The following is an 18,553-nucleotide window of genomic DNA, read 5'->3' as shown; positions in this document are numbered from 1 at the left end:
AACGGTTAGTTACTCACCGCGTAAAGTTAGTTACTTTATAATTTAGCTTTTTTTTTTTTTTTTTTTTTTTTTTTTGCTTGATTAACAGATGTTTTGGTAATTACTGTAGGTAAGGAACCGGAGTAACATCACTGCTTTTATGTGTGTTAAGCAAGTTCGTGTAGTAATGTCACTTCAGGTGTCGGTTTAAATGACATCCAGAGCAGTTGGTTAGACCTGCCTCCTGTTTTCACAAGCGTTTCCTCTTTTACTTCAACCACATGCTGATACTACACAACAGCAGCACACACTGCAAGCTGAACAGATAAGCCGCAGTCACATCCCCTTCGCGCTCTACAGTAAGTTATAACTCTCCGCATCCCTGCCAGGTTTTTACAGCTGCTTCACATGAACCAGAGGAGGAACTCCGGATCTGTCTGGTAGGTTTTTGTCTCATAATTCTCAAGTGTGTAGTGTGATTTTAGCTGTCTTTTTGTCCAGTAATTCATCAGTTTGGGTGGGGTTTATTGTTAACAGAACGACGTTTCCAAAGTCACAGTGAGCGAAAAAAAAAAAAAAACACACACGTTTTGTTGTTGTTTTACATCACAGTAATACAGATTCTAATATATTCTTTGATATTTTTCTAGTTAAAATTCTCATATTTTATTTGTGTTCCTCTGTATTTCCACCTAGTCTTATATTTTCACTTAAACTACACATTTAAGAAGAAAAAAAAAAACAACTCCCTCCTGAAATTCATCAGGTAACATTTATTTTGTCTCAAGCAGAAGTAGTAGATATTTTACTCATGTAAAAATACTAATACCACACTTTAATAATGCACAATTACGGGTAAAAATCCTGCATTCCTAATAAGGAAAAGTACTGAAGTATTCGCAGCTAAATGTACTTAAAGTATCATTAGTAACAGATAAATGTAGTGGAGTAAAAAGTACACTTCTCTCTGAAATGTGGTGTAGTAGAAGTATAAAGTAGCTTAAAATGAAAGTCCTCAAGTAAAGTACTAGTACCTCAAAGCTGAACTCAGTATATTTCCTTATGTACTGTACTTTAGCTACATTTCACCACTGAAAATAACCAACAACTGTTTTTAAAAAACTATCTCACTAACTAAACCTATCCTTTATCAAGAGTTGTATTATTTTTCTCAAAAAAGGTGGATTTTTAATTTTAGGGCAAAAGTAAAAGTGTTTTCCACTGTGGAAACTTTGTGTGTTCTCTGATTGAACAAATAGATGCTATAGATAAAAGATGGTACAATGTGTAACTGATGGGTATAACTGCCACTTATTGCTCTGACATCGTATATCATAATTTTCTTTTAGTGTTTTATGGTTTACCGAGGAATGACTAACTTCCCATTAAGTATGTGTCAATGTTCGAGTGTGTGTAGATGGGTATGTGTGCTTGTGTGTGTGCACTTGTGTTTAAAAAGATCCATTTGATTTCAGCATGGCACAAGACTCTCAATCACCCACCCCTGTATGAGTCATTATGTATGATTATTTATGATTTTTATTGCACAAGAATGTCAAACACTCAAAGGTGTGTGTGTGTGTGTGTGTGTGTGCGTGTGTGGTACATGATGAGCTGTTCTTTCCATTGTTATCCTTCCTGTCTCGTTTCCTTTTTGTGAGCATTCCTCCTGACAGCAGGGTGACTGCAGAGCTGTCACAGTAAACGACTGCGTGTCTAATGTAGAAGACTAAGAATTTTTCTAGGAAGACAATGATGAAATAGGAAGAAAGCTTACATTTCGCACTTTGGGTTGCTGTGACTTTTGTATTCACATGAAATATTGATGTGAAAATAGCTATTAGCAGGCTGGAGTTTGTGGCTACTGTATTCATAGAGGAATTTGTCATTTACTCGAAAGTTTTCCAGTGTTTCATTTCACCTATTAGGACCAAACACAGAAGCTGAAACAGCCCGTCCACTGTTCCTATTGGCTGTGTGTGGACAAGCGTTGCAACCGTTTTCATTATTGATTAATCTGTTGATAAGTTTAGCACATTCACACTTTCCTAAAGCCCAATGTGACATCTAATCTAATCGTTTTGTCCGTCCACCAGTCCAAAAACCCAAAGATACTTCGTTTTCCATCACACAAGACAAACAAAAGCAGCAAATTCTCACAATTGGGAAGTTGGATTTGACTGTTTCGCTTGAAAAATGACTTCAAATTTTATTTCTTGGAAAAATAGTTGCCACTTCATTTTCTGTTGATTAAATAATTATTGCAGCTCTAGTTGTTACATTCCTGTGCTGGTTGAACACTTACTTATGATCAGTGGATTATTCTGTTTGTCAATTAACAAAAATGAAATCAGCAAGTTTAATGCCTGATTAAAGGTTCAAAGTAATTTATTGAGCAAAAAAGTTGCTGGATTACAACTTCTTGACTGTGAGGATTTGCTTTTGTGTATCGTTGTAGACTGAATATATTGTGGTTGTGGACTGTAGGTCAGAAAACGAAGCAACCTAAAGACATCACCTTGGGCTCTGGGCAACTGTGACAGACATTTTCTTCTACTCTCTGTCATCTTTTTGACCTAGCAGTTAATCACTTAATTGAACTAATAAGTAAAAGTGATACTTTAATTGATAATGAAAATAATCTTTAGTTGCAGCTCTACATTTTGTTGTGAAGTAAGAGATGAAAATGGCATTGTATGTCAACATTTGTTCTACAATTTTACTAACCCAACGTTAACGCTTTGTTTTACACAGTACTATACATCTATGTTAACCATATTAATGCCTGCTGTACCTTTTTCTGAAAATGAAATGATACACTTTTCAGACAGCCAAAGGTCTAAATGAAAGTGCTGTAGTGATAGGAGAGGCTTACTTGGGCAAGGTTTCAGCATCCAGACACATGAGGGCAGTATCACACTGACTTAACACTGGTGAAACTCAAACCTTTTGAAACCTTGAGTTGATTTGCACTCATTTGTTTTACTGCAATATTTAAATCTCTCCTCTTGTCATATTTTCCAGTGAATATACTCTCAGCGCTGGTGCAACTGATTTGACTTTCCCCTGTCTGTCTGTTTATTTCTGTCCCATCGCCTCCTCCAGGAAGTAAAAGTCTGGTTTTCAGAGCTGATAAATCACAGATTAATTGTCATTCTTAAGCCAAACACTGTGATTAATAGCAGCCAGTGTTTATTGGAGCTGTGGAGAATAATACAGTTGCTTTATGTGAGCTGTTAATGATTACAGTATCAGTCAGATTAATGGAGTCTTAGGGTAAGGGAGTGTTTGTGACACAGTGTATTGTCATAGCTGGTAATTGTTAATCCACACAATTAATCGTGTTTACTAAATTATTCATCGTGTGTTTGTTCTCACAGATATGAACAATTCCTACGTGGTGGGAAGGGATGGACCACTGTGAAATTCCCCAGGCTGAATTACTGGATTATATGATTAATGGATTACTGTACATTGTAAGAGTCACGGTCTAGGTGGTGGCAGCTATTTTCAAAATCAACCTCTGAGAAGGTGTGTCTGGGTTTACTGTTACTACTACGGCATGCAGGATGGGCCAAACTCGCTCGGATCTATCGCGCAGCAACACCACCCCAGGCAGAGCAAAGGGGAAAGCAGGCGAGACAGCCCAGCGGCTCCGTATCCGCAGATTTGGAAGCGGAGAGAAGCGACGGAACGACCAGTTAAACAAAAATCAGATGAAAAATCAAGTGCTGTCGTGTCTGGGAAGGAGGAAAGCGAGACTCCAGCGAAACAGAAGCGGATTTCGGTTGCGGAAACGGAGCCGGAGATCCAGCGACGCGCCGCGATCACAGAGTAGGAAAGTTGCCGAGGGACGAGGTCGCGTCGGCGGTCGGGGAGCACCGAGCAGCCCCGGGTCTTTTCGAGACACCGTCCGGCCTCGATGGTAACATCCGAGGCCTACCCAGCGCGTCGTGAGCCGGGAGGCGGCGGCTGGATCGTCCGATGCGTCAGGTTTGGAAACGCGGACCGGTGAAGTCAGCGGTGCGGGCTGCGAGGAGCCGAAACCCAAGCGAGAGGACAATGCCTCGGATCCCCCGACGAGGGCCATGGAAGATCAGCCACTGGGGGGAAACAAGCAGGATCGTTGTGTGTCTGAGGTTAGGGCATTAGCGGGGACTAGTCTGAGTTCAGCCCCACCGCTCACCTCTGACCTGGACACTGAGCGGACTTTGACTACCTTGCTCCCGGATCAACCTTTGGACGATCACGCTGAGGTTAAAATGACAAAAACTGACTGTAGTACCGTTTCATGTGCGCCCAAAGCGGCCGGTGACCAAAAAAACTGTTGCCCGGTTGAAAGTGAGAGCCGAAAGGACTCCGATCAGGCCCCCCAGGGTCCCCCAAGTGGCCAGAGTTACCCAGGAACCATACCCAAACTCATCATAACCAGAGACCCCAGTCCGAGCCGCTCTCAGGGGACCCCGGCTCTGCTGACCGTCCCCACGGAGCTCGGCACCGGCTTGTGTCACCCCGAGGATGAGTCTCCCTGCTCGGACAGCGGCTGCGGAGGGTCCCCTGCCCTGATGCGCTCGCCAAGGAAGCTGTCCAACTCATCCTCCATCGGCCTGTCCTCCGCGTCGTCCTTCGAGGAGTCCGAGGACGACTTCACCGGCAGCGACATCGAGTCCAGTCTGTCTCCGGCCCGGTCTCTGTGCAGCCCGGACGACGGGACAGGGGTGAGTGTTTTTTTATTGTTAAAATTATTTGCGCAGATCAGCTATTAGTAATCACAAGGGTGAAATTTCTTGTGTTTCATTCACACACACACACACACACGCACGCACGCACGCACGCACAACTCATAGGACACATGCAGGCCAACACTCCCATATCCTGTAACAGCTTTAAGCACAGACACTTTGTGTAGTCATCAGATAACTTAAATGATCATGAAGATGCACACATGTATTTACATGTTTACTGCAGACAAACAGACATTGCACGATGACACATCAGTCACCATGCACATGTCATGGTTGTAACACAGTCGTTGGTCAAATCACCAGGCCAAAGTGCATGTCAGGTCAGATGTGTAAAAACAGTTTTAGACTTTGTCATATTGATATTTTACGGTAAATTCCCAGGATGTGGTGATCTTTGAAGTAAACTGGGAGTGTATCTGTTTGAAAATCTGATCCATGATGTTTGAAACAACTTGTCTAACATGGTTCAGAGCCTTAACGGTTGGACTCACACCACTCTGATAAATGAAATATAACAAATTTAAAGAGGAAACTGTCTCTTATCTTCAGCCCCTTCTGTGTCACTCAACTCCCATGGCGATCACATGGCTCTGATGACCTCAGCCGTGGGACCTTTTAACCGCTGTCTGAATGCATATTTGAATGATTTGTCATCCCATTACAGTTGCTGCTTCAGCACTGTGCAGCTCTTGTACAAAATAGACCACACAGATGCTATCAAAGTGATCTAGACTTTAGCTTTGCTGCCCCAGAGGCTCAAGGTTTCCCTCTCCTCCAGGCATGAGATGCAGTTAAAGTTTCCATTCAGGATGTTTGCTCTGAGTCAGGAGGCTTTGAATTACTGTGTCTAGAAATGCTTGGAATGAGACAAGTCTTAAAAACAGGATGTATCCACTGCAGACAGTCTTTCAGTATCTCCACCTCTCTTCTCGGCAGCATGTGAATCCTGAATGTCCAGGTTTTTGTATTGGGGCCACGTCACCGAGCATGCCTGTCAAATGATGTTCAATCATCTACATGCTATTCATAATACAAAACAAAAAACATAAAAGCCTGGCAGAGATAGTACTCATAGATTTATTAATAATCTAGCCCCATTTATTTTTTCCACAGTGGATGTTCCACCCTTGTCTGGTATTTTACATCTTTTTTCCAGAGGGAAACGAGAAAGACATGACACAGAGAAACTTTACTCGCGACTTACTCTTTCTCTGACAGCTGCACTGAACACTTCTGTCTTTATGTTTACAGTGAGGTGGAGATAGGGCTCCAAGCAATGACTAATACCTGATATGTTGCTGTGTCTCTCATTCAAATTGAGTGTGTCAAAGTGAGTGTGCCCAGGTCTACACAAACATCAAGGCAGACAAGTTAGCAGTGTCGGCTGTTTTATGTTACTTCGTCATTTGTCAGCTTCCAAAATACATCACATATCTACAAAACAGAATGATACAGTCCTAACAACTACCACAACAAACATAGCAAGAAACCACAAACAGAACCAAAAACACACACGCACATGCACACATAGACACACAAACAAACTAAATGTAGTCATCCTCATATCTTTTCAGCATAATTAGTTTAAACACAAAGGGATGATATACAGTCAGACAGTCTATTTCCTGACTAATAGACAAATCATTTTGTCACTAAATGTCAGAAAATTGATCTTGATCTTGTCTCAGAGTCCAAGGTTTGTCTGTACAGCAGTCTTAAACACAAAGATATTTAGTTTAAAGTATCATAAAACGGAGGAAAGCAGCAAATCCTCAGGTTTGTGAAGCTGGAACCAGAGAATATTCCCTGGAAAATTTGTCAGACAACTAGTCAGTTATCAAAATAGCTGCTGAATATCTTTTTATCAATTAATTAATTGACTAATTCAAAAGCCACAGTTTGTAATACCTCTCCCATATGATTTGAATTGCATTAGTTTATTATTTTCTACACTGATTTGTGAATTCAGCAGAAAAAAAAGAATAATCCAGTGTCCAATTTAGTATCTATTAATGTCTCTTATGTGTTTACTGTTCCTGTGTCAGCCCTTCATCTTGAGTTAAATTATAGAAATACCTCCACCACTTTCAAATACACATTTCTCCGCACAACAAACATAATTGATCGGGTACCAGTTTCGGTAATGACCATCTGAATCAGTGGGTCAGTGGACAGTGTAATTTCCTGGCTATTACACTGAGAGCCAGGAAATGAGCAACCTGAGGAGTTGCACTTGAGCTGTTGTAACAAACAGGATGACGGTAGCCTGTGGTTTCTGATAAGAGCTGGTTTTTAATGGTTACATTCTGTCCTCTTGTCGTTTTGAAAAAGTCCTCTTTGTCAGTTTTACAGTAATTGATGAAAGGAGTGTGTGTGTGTGTGTGTGTGCGCACGCGCATGCATGGTTGTGTTTGTTTGTTATTATTGGCTTTAAAAAGCCGGGGCCATGCTGCCAGCCCCCAGCCAAACCAGTTACATTTTGTTCGCTCCGGTGACGTGAGCAGATACTTGCTCGCACATGCATGCATTCAGAGTTGAGTGTGTGTCATGGAAAATTGGGCTGAAGGCAGAGCCGGTTGCTAGGTGACGTCTTTGCCATATATGGTACTTTTTTTTCTCCCTCCTTGTCTTGTTCTCTCTTTCTCACTGACAGTATCTACTCTGTCCCTGACATTTGAATGTTATTAGATGTAAATATCTAATCAGCCCAACAATGCACATATTATTGTATAACTTCTCAGATTACTCCCCTCCTATATGAGACACTCTTTCTCCCCCTCCACATTCAGCCTTGTACAAAAGCTTAATATTTTCCTCTGGGACACCATGAGACATACGGCACAGTGGAACAGAAAACAAGAGGAAAATTAGGGTAAGCTGACAGAAAATAGGGCACAGGCAGACAAAAACATACAGTGAAACTTTGAACGTAGCCTACACGTGATAGTTTTTCTTTTATTCATGCATGATTATTCACATGAGCCACAATTGCAGATTTGTTTTTCCGTGCCACTCACTATTCAAAATCCCACACACTACTCCCACAGCACTTATATACAAAATCCATGATACAAAACTAATAAGCTCAAAAAAGGGAAATACACTCCACGCTGTTTGCTTTTCTCAATCCTATTTTTGTCGTATTTAATTTCCATCCTTTTATATTTACAATCCACTGCATTTTCCACAGCTTGACAATACAAATCAACACCACTTGCACACAACTTATACATAAGGTCACTAACAATATAATACACAACAGCCACACGCTACATTAGCTTACCAAATTAGAATAATATGAATAAGCAGCAGTGGTGGAAATATTCTGATGGTTTGCTTAAGTAAAAGCAATGCCACATACAAAATACAATCAAACATAAGCATTAAATAGTAGTGGAAGACACCTGTCATAAGTTTTCAGAGCTCAAAGTAACTTCATGAAATGTCTTTTTTTCCTGCAACAGCTCAAAAAGTTAAATTTACGATGATATAAAAGAGAGAAAGCAACAAATCTTTTATTAAACAAAATTAACAGTTATCAAAATTGCTGGTGACTGTTACAGACACACCTCAGAGAAAATCAGTAGTACTGTAACAATATGTATTATCATAACAATAAAGCCAAAATGGCAAAAAAAAAAAAAAAAAAAGTTTGAATTCATCTGAATGTCTCTTTTCTGAAGATGGTTTTGTGTGGCCCACCACAGCTGAACTGCTTGAACATTGGAGACTTAAGTCAGGGGAAAGGGATGTGGTTTTATATCAACTACTTTTGAGAAAAGAGCTCTGACAGTACCTGCAAACAGCCTCAGTGTATGCATCTCTTGTCACTCCTGTAGCTGATCATAGTTGTCTGACAGGTTCTGCTTTGTGTCCACACACATGCACACACCTCTGTAGGTTACATAGTACTGAGGAATTTGTCATGCAGCCAAAAGGAGAGCACTAGGAGGGCATGGAAAGGCTTGTTGTCCCTACCCCCATGCTGCCAATCAGTCATGAACCTGGCAGGAGATTGGCTCAGTGTGGGGCTCAGGATAGGCCCTGTGGGGATTAGGGGATGAAAGAGAGAGAGAAATAGAGGAGAAGAACAAATGTTAAACTGAGGAGAAAGAGGAGACACCGCTAGTAGCTTCAGGGAGAAAGGGTGAATGATTTAAGGGAGGAAGCAAAACAAAAGCGGACTAGTTTGAGCAGGAAGATGGTAGAAAGAGAGAGAAGAATGACAGCTATAGGTCCGTAGGTAGGTGTGTGACAGTACAGAACATATCAAGTGTTGAGAAAGTGTAAAGAGAGGAAGGGAGGAGTGATATGATGTTGAAATAGTAGAAATTGTGAATTTGGATGACAAAAAGAGGTTGTAGAGAGGGAGAGAGGTTCAGTGAGAGTGCTCATATCAGAGGAGGATTACTTGGCAGGGAACACAATCCTCAGTTTACGACAAGGGTTTACAGACTGACTGAAGCTAAATAACTAGAATAAGACTCGGCTAAGAGATGGTTGTGAAGGATCTCCGGCCAACAGGGAGGCACATGTCCCTGGTAGTGCTTGTGTGGGGAGACCCTGTGCTGATGGTGAGGAGTGTTTTGTTCTGGCTGCGTTCTCGCCTGGTCTCTGGGGCTGTCTGTGCCTGTGTCAGCGCCTGCCTCCTCCTCCACTATTGCTCTGTCTGCCAGGTAAGAAATAGAACATGACAAATTTATCCAGAGCAGAGTTAAATTCAGCTTACATTAGCCTCAGACCAGTTGGATGCGGTCGATAACATCACGCTTCTTCAGAACGATGACACGAGTGCAGCTTGCATCAGATGCAGGTGACAGATTTGGGTATTCAAATGTAATGTGATTGGCATCCAGTGTCTTGTTGGCATTGCAGTATGTGGCTGGTTGTCTGGCATGCAGTCTGCAGCTAGCCTAGTGTAGCTCTGATGATCTCTCTAACTGGGTTAAGAAGCCAGTAAGCCAACCACCCGGATCATCAGGCTTCAGGCTGTTATACTTTCATTTCTCAGATGTAACAATTGTTGTTTTCTTTTGACAGATACACCCAGTTGCCAGTTTAGTAGATAAACTTATTATTGCTAAAACTAATGCTTTATACTGAGAGATGTCTCTGAACCACCACCACTTAACATTAATGAGGGTGGACTAAAAATGTTAGAAACACTTCTCAGTATAATGCTATACAATTACACAAACTACAGCCTCGAAAATGACCATACAGCTGAATCAACACCTCTGTGAAATTATTTCATATACTTTATATTATCCTACCAAACATATGAAACTTTTAGCAACATTTTTTACATTTAGTATTCAGTGTTGTTTGATTACAGGCTAAGTAACATCTTAACTACTGTGTGTTACTTTTGATGAAGACTAACTTAGAAGAAAGACAGTAGTTTCCATGGTATTGTATATTATATGTTTATCTGTCAAGAGGCATTGGTTCAGCTGACAGGTGTTCCTGTTATTTTATCCACCCCATTTACATTAATGAGGATAGGATAAATAATAAAGCACAAACTGCAATATAATATAACTATAATCTTCATGAAGGGGGATTTCAAACTACTGCTGTGTTGGCTGCATTACTTTTAGCTAGGTGTACCTAATAAACTGGCAACTCTGTGTGTGTCTTTCCTGCCTTCGTATTTTATCATGTTTGTAAAGGGGCTTGTGTGTTTGTTGGAAACTGAGACTGTAAAGACACCTTCTTGTGGTCTGTGTGACCTCTTCCAGTGTGACCTTTGTTGTTGTCATGTGAACCACTGAGGGACACCAGCAGAGAGGTTTTTGTGTGTGTGTGTGTGTCTGTGTGTCTGTGTGTGTGTGTGTGTGTGTGTGTGTGTGTGTGTGTGTGTGTGTGTGTGTGTGTGTGTGTGTGTGTGCACGTGTGTGTCGCCTCATGACGAGCATCCAAAACATTGTTGGCATTCCAACCACAAAATCTAGGAAAGGCCTGTAAATATTATGGAGGATGGCAGTGTGATGAGAGTAAAGTAGAAAATTAGAGAAAGCTGTCGGGAGGACAAATGTTTGACGTTTGATTGAGAGGAAGCGGCAGAGGCAAGCAGTCGTGGGACTTTCATTTGCATGTAAGTGGGGGAAAAATAAAAATAACTTGAAAAAAGGAAGGAGAAATAGGATGGTAGAATGGCATGGCATTTATTAACGTCAAAGTGTTGGGGGCGAAGAGGAGGCTAGAAAACAAAGAACAATGAAGTGAAGCTCTGTGCTATATATACGCAAGTTATATAAAACAGAAAGCGGTGATGGTGAGGGTTGGACAGCATGAGGTGAAATGTGAAGTGTGTGGGATGGAGACACAGGATGAGACAGCAGCACTCAACAGTTTCTTCAGTGTAAACTGAAAAAATGATTTATTATATAAAATATTAGCAACATTAGCTCCGGCTGTGACTGGTAATATTACTCAGATACATTTGACCCCACAGAGGCAACACATTAAGCTGTCAGCTTGAGGCAATTAGAGAGAGAGCCTAATGGTGTGTCGATAAAAGAAGTGAAAGAAGAGAGGCTGGAGAACCTCTCCCATTCCCCCCCCGCTTGACTTTTATCTGTAACTGGCATCTTCTTCAGATGAGGACAGATGCTGGTAATAATAGACAAATAAAAAGAAACAGAGGTTATAACAGTCTAACGGGTAAACTCAGTGTGTATTTTGTCCACTAACAGATGTGATATGATTTCACAAGATTTTTTTGTACTACAGTGTTGATTGTGTCTTAGAACAGATGTTACTGCACAGTAACAACAGCATGTTGGTCCAGCAGGCAGGAAACTCACAGTTTCACATATATTCAGAATATTGTAATCACAAATATTACATGATCTTATATGAAATTCATTTGAATACTTTAATTGCCTTATGTTTGCATTGACACCAAATAGAAAAACACCTCAAATCAACAGACAGAGATGAAGATTCACATTTTTAATTTGCAACGTAAAAACTTTAGGCCTTTTCTCTAGAAAAATATTACACAGTACAACAATCATTTATTATCAATTGTATTAATCTGTCTACCATCTGTCTACTCTCTCAGTTGTTTTTTTTCTGTAAAATGTCACAAAATAGTGCAGCATGTTCGTTATAATTTATCAGATCATACATCTTATTTTTATCCAACCAACAGTGTAAAACCAAAAGATAATCAGGTTAATCAGGCAAAACTGGTGAACCTGGAAACAGTGAATTTGTGATATTTTTGTCTTAAAAACGTCAACTGAGTGTCAAAATAGTTGCTGTCTATTAATTTCTGTCTGTCTTTCTAAAGCTTAAACATGCTCCCACTATCATGTATAATCTTATTATGTCTGCGTGTGAGCCTGTAGTGAGTGTGTGTACATGTATTTGCCTGTGCCCCCTCTATTCATGCTGTCTTGTAGACTTTTGTGGTATGAACCTTACATAACTGGTTCATGATTATCTCTTTGGAGGACAACCACTGGCAACATTTTTACTGTACTGCCCAGGTGGAGCGTCTGAAGGTGGATTGGTTGTTGCGTTTTACGTGGGTTAAGATTGGAGGGGGTGCTTGTTGCTCTGTTGATCTTTTATTTTTCTGTTCAGTTTGAAATCAGATGTCCTGTTGTAAACAGGGAAACGAGAGCAAATGGAGCAAAGGTTAAGTGTTTAGGCATTTTTCTTTGTTTTACAAGTATAGTTTAAGGTAAAAGTCAGATACTGGTCTGTGCAGTTTCCCTTCTGAAGGAATCCTGAGCAAAATAACAAACTCAGCCAAATCTACAGAGACAGTAGAGGTGAGCATAAAGGAAAGAAAACATCTAAAAGAAGGATAGCATCGCATGTGATTACTCAAACATGTTGTGATGAGCGAGAGGAATTTTTGTCATGTTGCAAATTGTGGCATTTGTCGCACATTTGTTGAAATGCAGTCACTACTCGTACATTTCATCACCGTTCTTCGCCCTGGGGTGGCGGAGGTTATGTCGGGGGTTAATCTGTTGATGCAATTGAAGGTTCAGGTCGCAGGACTTAAGTATTCACTCTAATTACTCTTTGCCTCTTGTTTCTCTCTTAAATCCTGACTTTGACCAGCTGTCTGTCAAGGCACAAACCCTCTGTACAAACACTCTGTATGCAGTTTCCAATCATAAGGAACCAACAGATGAATGCAGTCAGAAAATTTGGTTCTCCATCGTCTTTATTTCAAAACAGGATGACTGTAATGATGACTGTAATCACATTTGTCACTGAGGTTGTGTAGGAGTAATGATGGTGATGAAACAAAATCACCTGCAGTGTGACCAATACCAATGTGGTAATGTTTTTAATATCTACATCCAATAAAGTACAGAAAATATTCTTCATGTTGAATTATGATAGGTGAGCACTTCCTTTATCTTCAAGACGAAGAATGGTTATTTGTATTTCATTAAGGACGGAGTAAGACTTTTTATCTTTTTATCACATATTATGTACTCTATATTGTCTTTTTCGTCTTCATTTTGGAATTTAAAATGGCTAAAGCCTCTTAAAATGTTGTTTCAAATCAGAGTTTTTCTCAGCAACAATCAAAATAAACAGTTTTATTTTTTATAAATCTCAGTCAGTCAGTCTGCCTAACTAACTCCCAGCAGATTATTTAGTATATTTCAGACTCACAGTAAGAAGTTTGTTGAAGCAAATTGGCTTTCAGGATCTTTAAACTCCATAAACTCAAATAAAAAAAAACCTTTTTCCCTCTCTTTCTAAGGTAAACACAGACTGGCAGTTTCCGCTGTGTGTGTATATTCCTACATAAAAACTGTTTTATTGTGACAGAGTTTCAACTGAGCAGCTGTGGAAAGAATGCAAGTGAGGAGTGCAGAGATAGGCCAGCATGTAAACATGGCAGAGATAGGCTGGGCAGTCATTCACAGAAGTTATTTAGTTATAAAAAGATTCATTTTATGGCTTTTTGTCCCTGTGGTTTATTACTCAGGTTAACCTGTTTTCCCTCTGTCACACTCTTTTTGAACTTGAGCGACTGTAAAACATTTATTTGCATATGGTACATGTATAAAAAACAATGTACTGTATATTGAGAAAGAGTAATTTTGTTTGCTTTTTGGTAATATCCATTGTAATGTAACACACACACACACACACACACACACACAAAATACCATACTAAATCGGCTGTCCCACACACACATGTTCTACTGAATTGATGTCATGTTCCTCTCAGATTGCTTGCGTCAAAGCTGCTGTTGCACACTGTCCTTGCTCTGGTGTTTCCCAATGCAGATAACCATTACACAGACACAGACACATGCACACACACACACACAGTTTCTGACAGTAAGGGTCTGTTTTACGACACCCCTTTGGTGCCTTTGGTAAATGTTTTATGAATGGGCTTTGTCACGTAGGTTGAGCACCTGGGTTGTACAACCTTGGGTAAAGGGGAGGATCTGTCCAATGTCTACTGATGTGTGTGTTTGTGTGTGCGTGCGTGCGTGCGTGTGTGTGTGTGTGTGTGTGTGTGCATGCTACAGGGCGTGCTTTCCTTTAATGAATAATCATTCTATTGGCGTGTATTTAGCTCAGTGCTTTGTTTGACCAGAACATAAACTCTCATGCTGATTAGTCAGTGCTTCAGAGTTATCATTTGTGTGACCGCCCTCATGGTTTCAACAAGAGGATGACGTTCTTTTTTGCTTTTTGTTTTACAGAATAAGTCGTGGCAGAAGTTGAAGACCATGGTTCACTGGTCCCCCTTCGTCGTGTCCTTTAAGAAGCGTTACCCATGGGTGCAGCTCGCTGGCCATGCAGGTATGCATGAATATACGGTGTACTGTATATACCTCTGCATATCATCTATACAGGCTCAGTCCTCATTATTAAAAGAAATATTATTAAACATAATCTGTATTTCCCAGAATGTCAGACTACGGCTTTAATCCACATTCTGTCTTCTTTTCCAAGGTAACTTCCAGGCTGGTGAGTATGGACGCTTGTTGAAGCGATACTGTGAGTGTGAGCAGCAGTGCCTACAGAAGCTGATGAAGGACACTCTGCGCCCCCACGTGCCTGGTTATTATGGTGTCGTTCAGAGAGACGAGCAGGACTATAACCTAATGGATGATCTGCTGGCTGACTTTGACTCGCCCTCCATCATGGACTGTAAAATGGGCAGCAGGTACGACTGTAAGAAAGTGAAACTGTGTGACAAGTATTTTCTGAGACCACAGTAACTGCAGAAGACAGTTTATTAGAGCTTATGTTATGCTTTGGGAGATACAGTGAGCTTGAAAATGAACCTTATACACATTAAGCTTAACACAGTTTCCTCTACAGTTTTCTTTATAATATGAGCACTATAAGAACAAAAATCATGCTCAAGAAAATAGATGCAAAAATAAAATGTTAAAATACATTAAAAAAACAAACTTAATTCAAAAACAAAATTAAATATCAAGCCTTTACTTTTCAGGACGTATTTGGAAGAGGAGCTGATAAAAGCCAGGGAGCGTCCACGTTTGCGGAAGGACATGTATGAGAAGATGGTCGCTGTGGACCCTGGGGCCCCTACAGAGCAGGAGAGGGCCCAGCAGGGCGTCCTTAAACCCAGATACATGCAGTGGAGGGAGACGCTCAGCTCCACAGCTACTCTGGGCTTCCGCATCGAAGGCATTAAGGTCAGAGGTCGTCCTGGACATATGCCTGGCTGTAGCAGTCAGTGTTACAGAGGAGAACAAATAGTTTCTACAAGAAGTAAATCAGTGGGAGTAAATATTTATCATCTGTTTGCTGTGATAGACCACACACACTGGAGTGAAAATGGGAAACAGTATATTGGAGTTTTTGGTGGGATGTGCAGCCATAAATGTTTGTTCTTTCAAAAATAAATCCAGAGCTGGTCACCAGGTTTTTACCAATATCTGTGGATTTGCATGCTGCTCAGAAATGAATGAAAACATCTGATGACACACTGTAAGCATTTAAAGCAGCTTACTGTGGCGTCATTTTCCAACCAAACAAGTATCAGCTGGCTGTAGCACTCTCATCGAAATTAATTTTAATGTTTTTTGGTCATAGTTTTCCATTGCAAAACCACAACTCACAACTCTGGAACATGCACTTGAATCAGGAACTTGTAAATAATCTACTGAATCAAGCTGTCCTCACGCAGGTCATAAAAATAATAAAGAGAAAGAAGAATTTAGACAGTGTCTCATGTTTTCTTTTTTTTATTACAGAAAGCTGATGGAACTTGTAACACCAACTTTAAGAAGACAAAGCACAGAGAGCAGGTGATGCAGGCCCTGAAGGACTTTGTTGATGGCAACACTCAGATTCTGGTATGTGAAGTTATTTTTATTTATAGGCTCAGTGTCAGGTATATTTTTAAGCCAGTTTTAACAATTTCTTTGTGTACTGTTCTCACATTTTGCTGCCTTTTCTTTTTCCTCAGAAACTCTACCTGCAGCAGTTGGAGAACCTCCGCTCAGTCCTCGAGCAGTCGCACTTCTTCAAGACACACGAGGTGAGACACACACTCAGTTTTACATGATTTCTAAACAAACCTGTTGGCCAGGTTGAAGATTTGTGATATCATCCCGTCATTAGCTTCTGTGCTGAACTTCTCACACGCCTTACATCACCCGTCTCACCGGTTTCTCCATCGTAGGTTGTTGGAAGCTCTCTGCTGTTTGTGCACGATGCCTCAGGGAAGGCCAGAGTGTGGATGATCGACTTTGGGAAGACGGTTCCCCTGCCAGAGCCGAGCACCCTGGACCACAGGACTCCCTGGGTGGAGGGCAACAGAGAGGACGGCTACCTGTGGGGACTGGACAACCTTATAGACATTTTGAGCAGTATGCTCCCAAAGACACCTTGAGGCGGGGGGGCTCAGAAGACTGTAATGAAAAGACTGATCCATGTCCTCATGGTGGAAGAGATACGAGATCAGAATTTGGAGAAAAGGAAAGACTGACAGACGAAGGAATGGAAGAGTCTGTGTCTTTATCCACTTGCGCCTGTGGAAGAAGAGGAGGCAAAGCAAGCACAGGATTTCTATTGCTACATGGAATATGCTAAAGGCCACCATCATGCATTATGCTAGGCACTGTGGAACTTAGGTACAGCTGACCTGTGATCTTTTGAGGCAAAAGGCAATAGAAAGAGGGAGAATTTAATGCAGAGTCATAACATTTGTCACTGTGAGAATACAGTCCTCTGAATTCATGGACCTCTAACACTCACTATTTCCTGCATTTGACAGTACTCATCTCCCTCCTTGCCATCTCCCTCTGCTGGTTAGAGTTGCACAGAGCACTCTGGCAGCCATGAATCTGATCCAATGGTGTAAACAAACCTTTGTACACGGTCTTCGAGGAACTTTGTTAATGGGAGTTTTCTTGTTGTCATGGACCACTTTTGACATTTAAGTACACAGCAACACTAAAACACTGGTCAGACCACGTGTTCACTAACTCAGTGTGTAAATATGATTTTATTTAAGTTTTTTTTTGGCCTTGGTATAACCTCCTTAACTTGTTTGTACAATTTCTGTGCCTCGCGTTTTTAAAGAAAGAGTTGTTTGATCATTCCAGTGCAGTGGACTCCTGCTGTTTTTCTTCCAAAGAGTTCACCCAAGTATAAACTGATTTACACCTAATCCCAAAGTTTAACTTGTAGTAGGAACTGAAAGTGTTTTCTTAATTGGATTTTTGTATGATTATGCAGTGAAAGTTTTTTTTCTTTCAAGTAACTGTACATTAAGCAGCTTGGCAGCCATGTTTGTCTGGAATTTGTTGCACTATGGATCCTCACAAAGCCATTGAACAAATCAAGCGGTGCCTCTGTGTGTCTTAGGATGGGAAGCAGCAGTTAAGTATTGGGTTTACAGCTAAGGACATTTAGCAGTTTCATTTTAATTTGGTGTTATCACTCAGTTCTCTCTGATCAGTGTTGCTTTAGATTTGCAGGGAGTTTTACCGTAAAGCTGTGGTGTTATGGGTGAAATGAAACTGGAATTACCTGATTAAACTCAGTCTCAGTCTGTTTTTAGGCTTTTGTGAGATTTCACTTATGCACCAAGTTACACATGATTTTGAAACTGGAAAATTCAAAGTGTCTTATGATCCAAAGGATGACGTGTTATTGAACACAAGAATATCAATTTTAAACACGAGGTTGTTGCTGTAAGCCTTTTTTAGCTAAAGAGGAGGTTTTGAATTTTTGTATGCAAGATGGAAAGTTTACAAAGAAACTGCATTGTTATATTTAGATATTAAGGCAGTGATTTACGATCATATTTGCCATTCCTCAACTGGAATGCGGCAGGGCAGTGAACACGAACAGTCTTCAGTCTTCCAGACGTCCTTTGACAGTGTCAGGCAGCACTGTTTGGGGGGTGTGCGTGTGCGTGTGTAGGCGGTTCACTTAGCACACAAATTGTCTACATGAGTGCAGCAAAAGTCTGACTTCATGAAATTGGAATTTAAAATCAGGAGATAAGTTTTTCCATCTCTGTAAAATAAACGTGTAAGGAGAGAGGAATAATAGTGTTTACAAAGTATTATATTTCTTTGCCCACAAATCCTCTATATTTGTAAAGTGGCAAACTATCAGGTTTTCAAACTGGGTGCTGCTTTATCAGCAAGAAAACTGGATTCATAACCACCTTTTGTATTTTTAAAAGGCAGCATATTTTAAAGCTGTAAAACAGACAGATTGGTGAAAATTGCTACTAAATCCCTGCTTTGTCCAGAAGGTCATGGTTTGCAATAAACTGGAAATAAGACTTCTAAGAGTTCGGTTTTTGTTTTCACTCTGTCCCCAACACACAACTC

The 18,553-nt window shown here is 40.6% G+C and overlaps 1 protein-coding gene across 1 annotated transcript; it reads left to right on the top strand.

Annotated features, from left to right (window-relative positions):
- The first annotated feature begins 125 nt into the window (after positions 1-125).
- On the top strand, positions 126-18,504 carry itpkcb (inositol-trisphosphate 3-kinase Cb). Its single transcript, XM_018702119.2, is given in 10 exon segments — positions 126-419; positions 3,360-3,731; positions 3,733-3,906; positions 3,909-4,697; positions 14,429-14,528; positions 14,682-14,895; positions 15,190-15,394; positions 15,956-16,057; positions 16,171-16,242; positions 16,387-18,504. Coding segments are annotated over 9 exon segments (2,049 nt in total). The 5' UTR covers positions 126-419; positions 3,360-3,548; the 3' UTR covers positions 16,597-18,504.
- The last annotated feature ends 49 nt before the right edge of the window (positions 18,505-18,553 follow it).

This window comes from Lates calcarifer, linkage group LG21 (assembly GCF_001640805.2).
Source record: "Lates calcarifer isolate ASB-BC8 linkage group LG21, TLL_Latcal_v3, whole genome shotgun sequence".
Lineage (NCBI taxonomy): Eukaryota > Metazoa > Chordata > Actinopteri > Centropomidae > Lates > Lates calcarifer.
The sequence above is the reverse complement of the archived record's forward strand: the minus strand, read 5'-3'. Positions and strand labels throughout refer to the sequence as shown.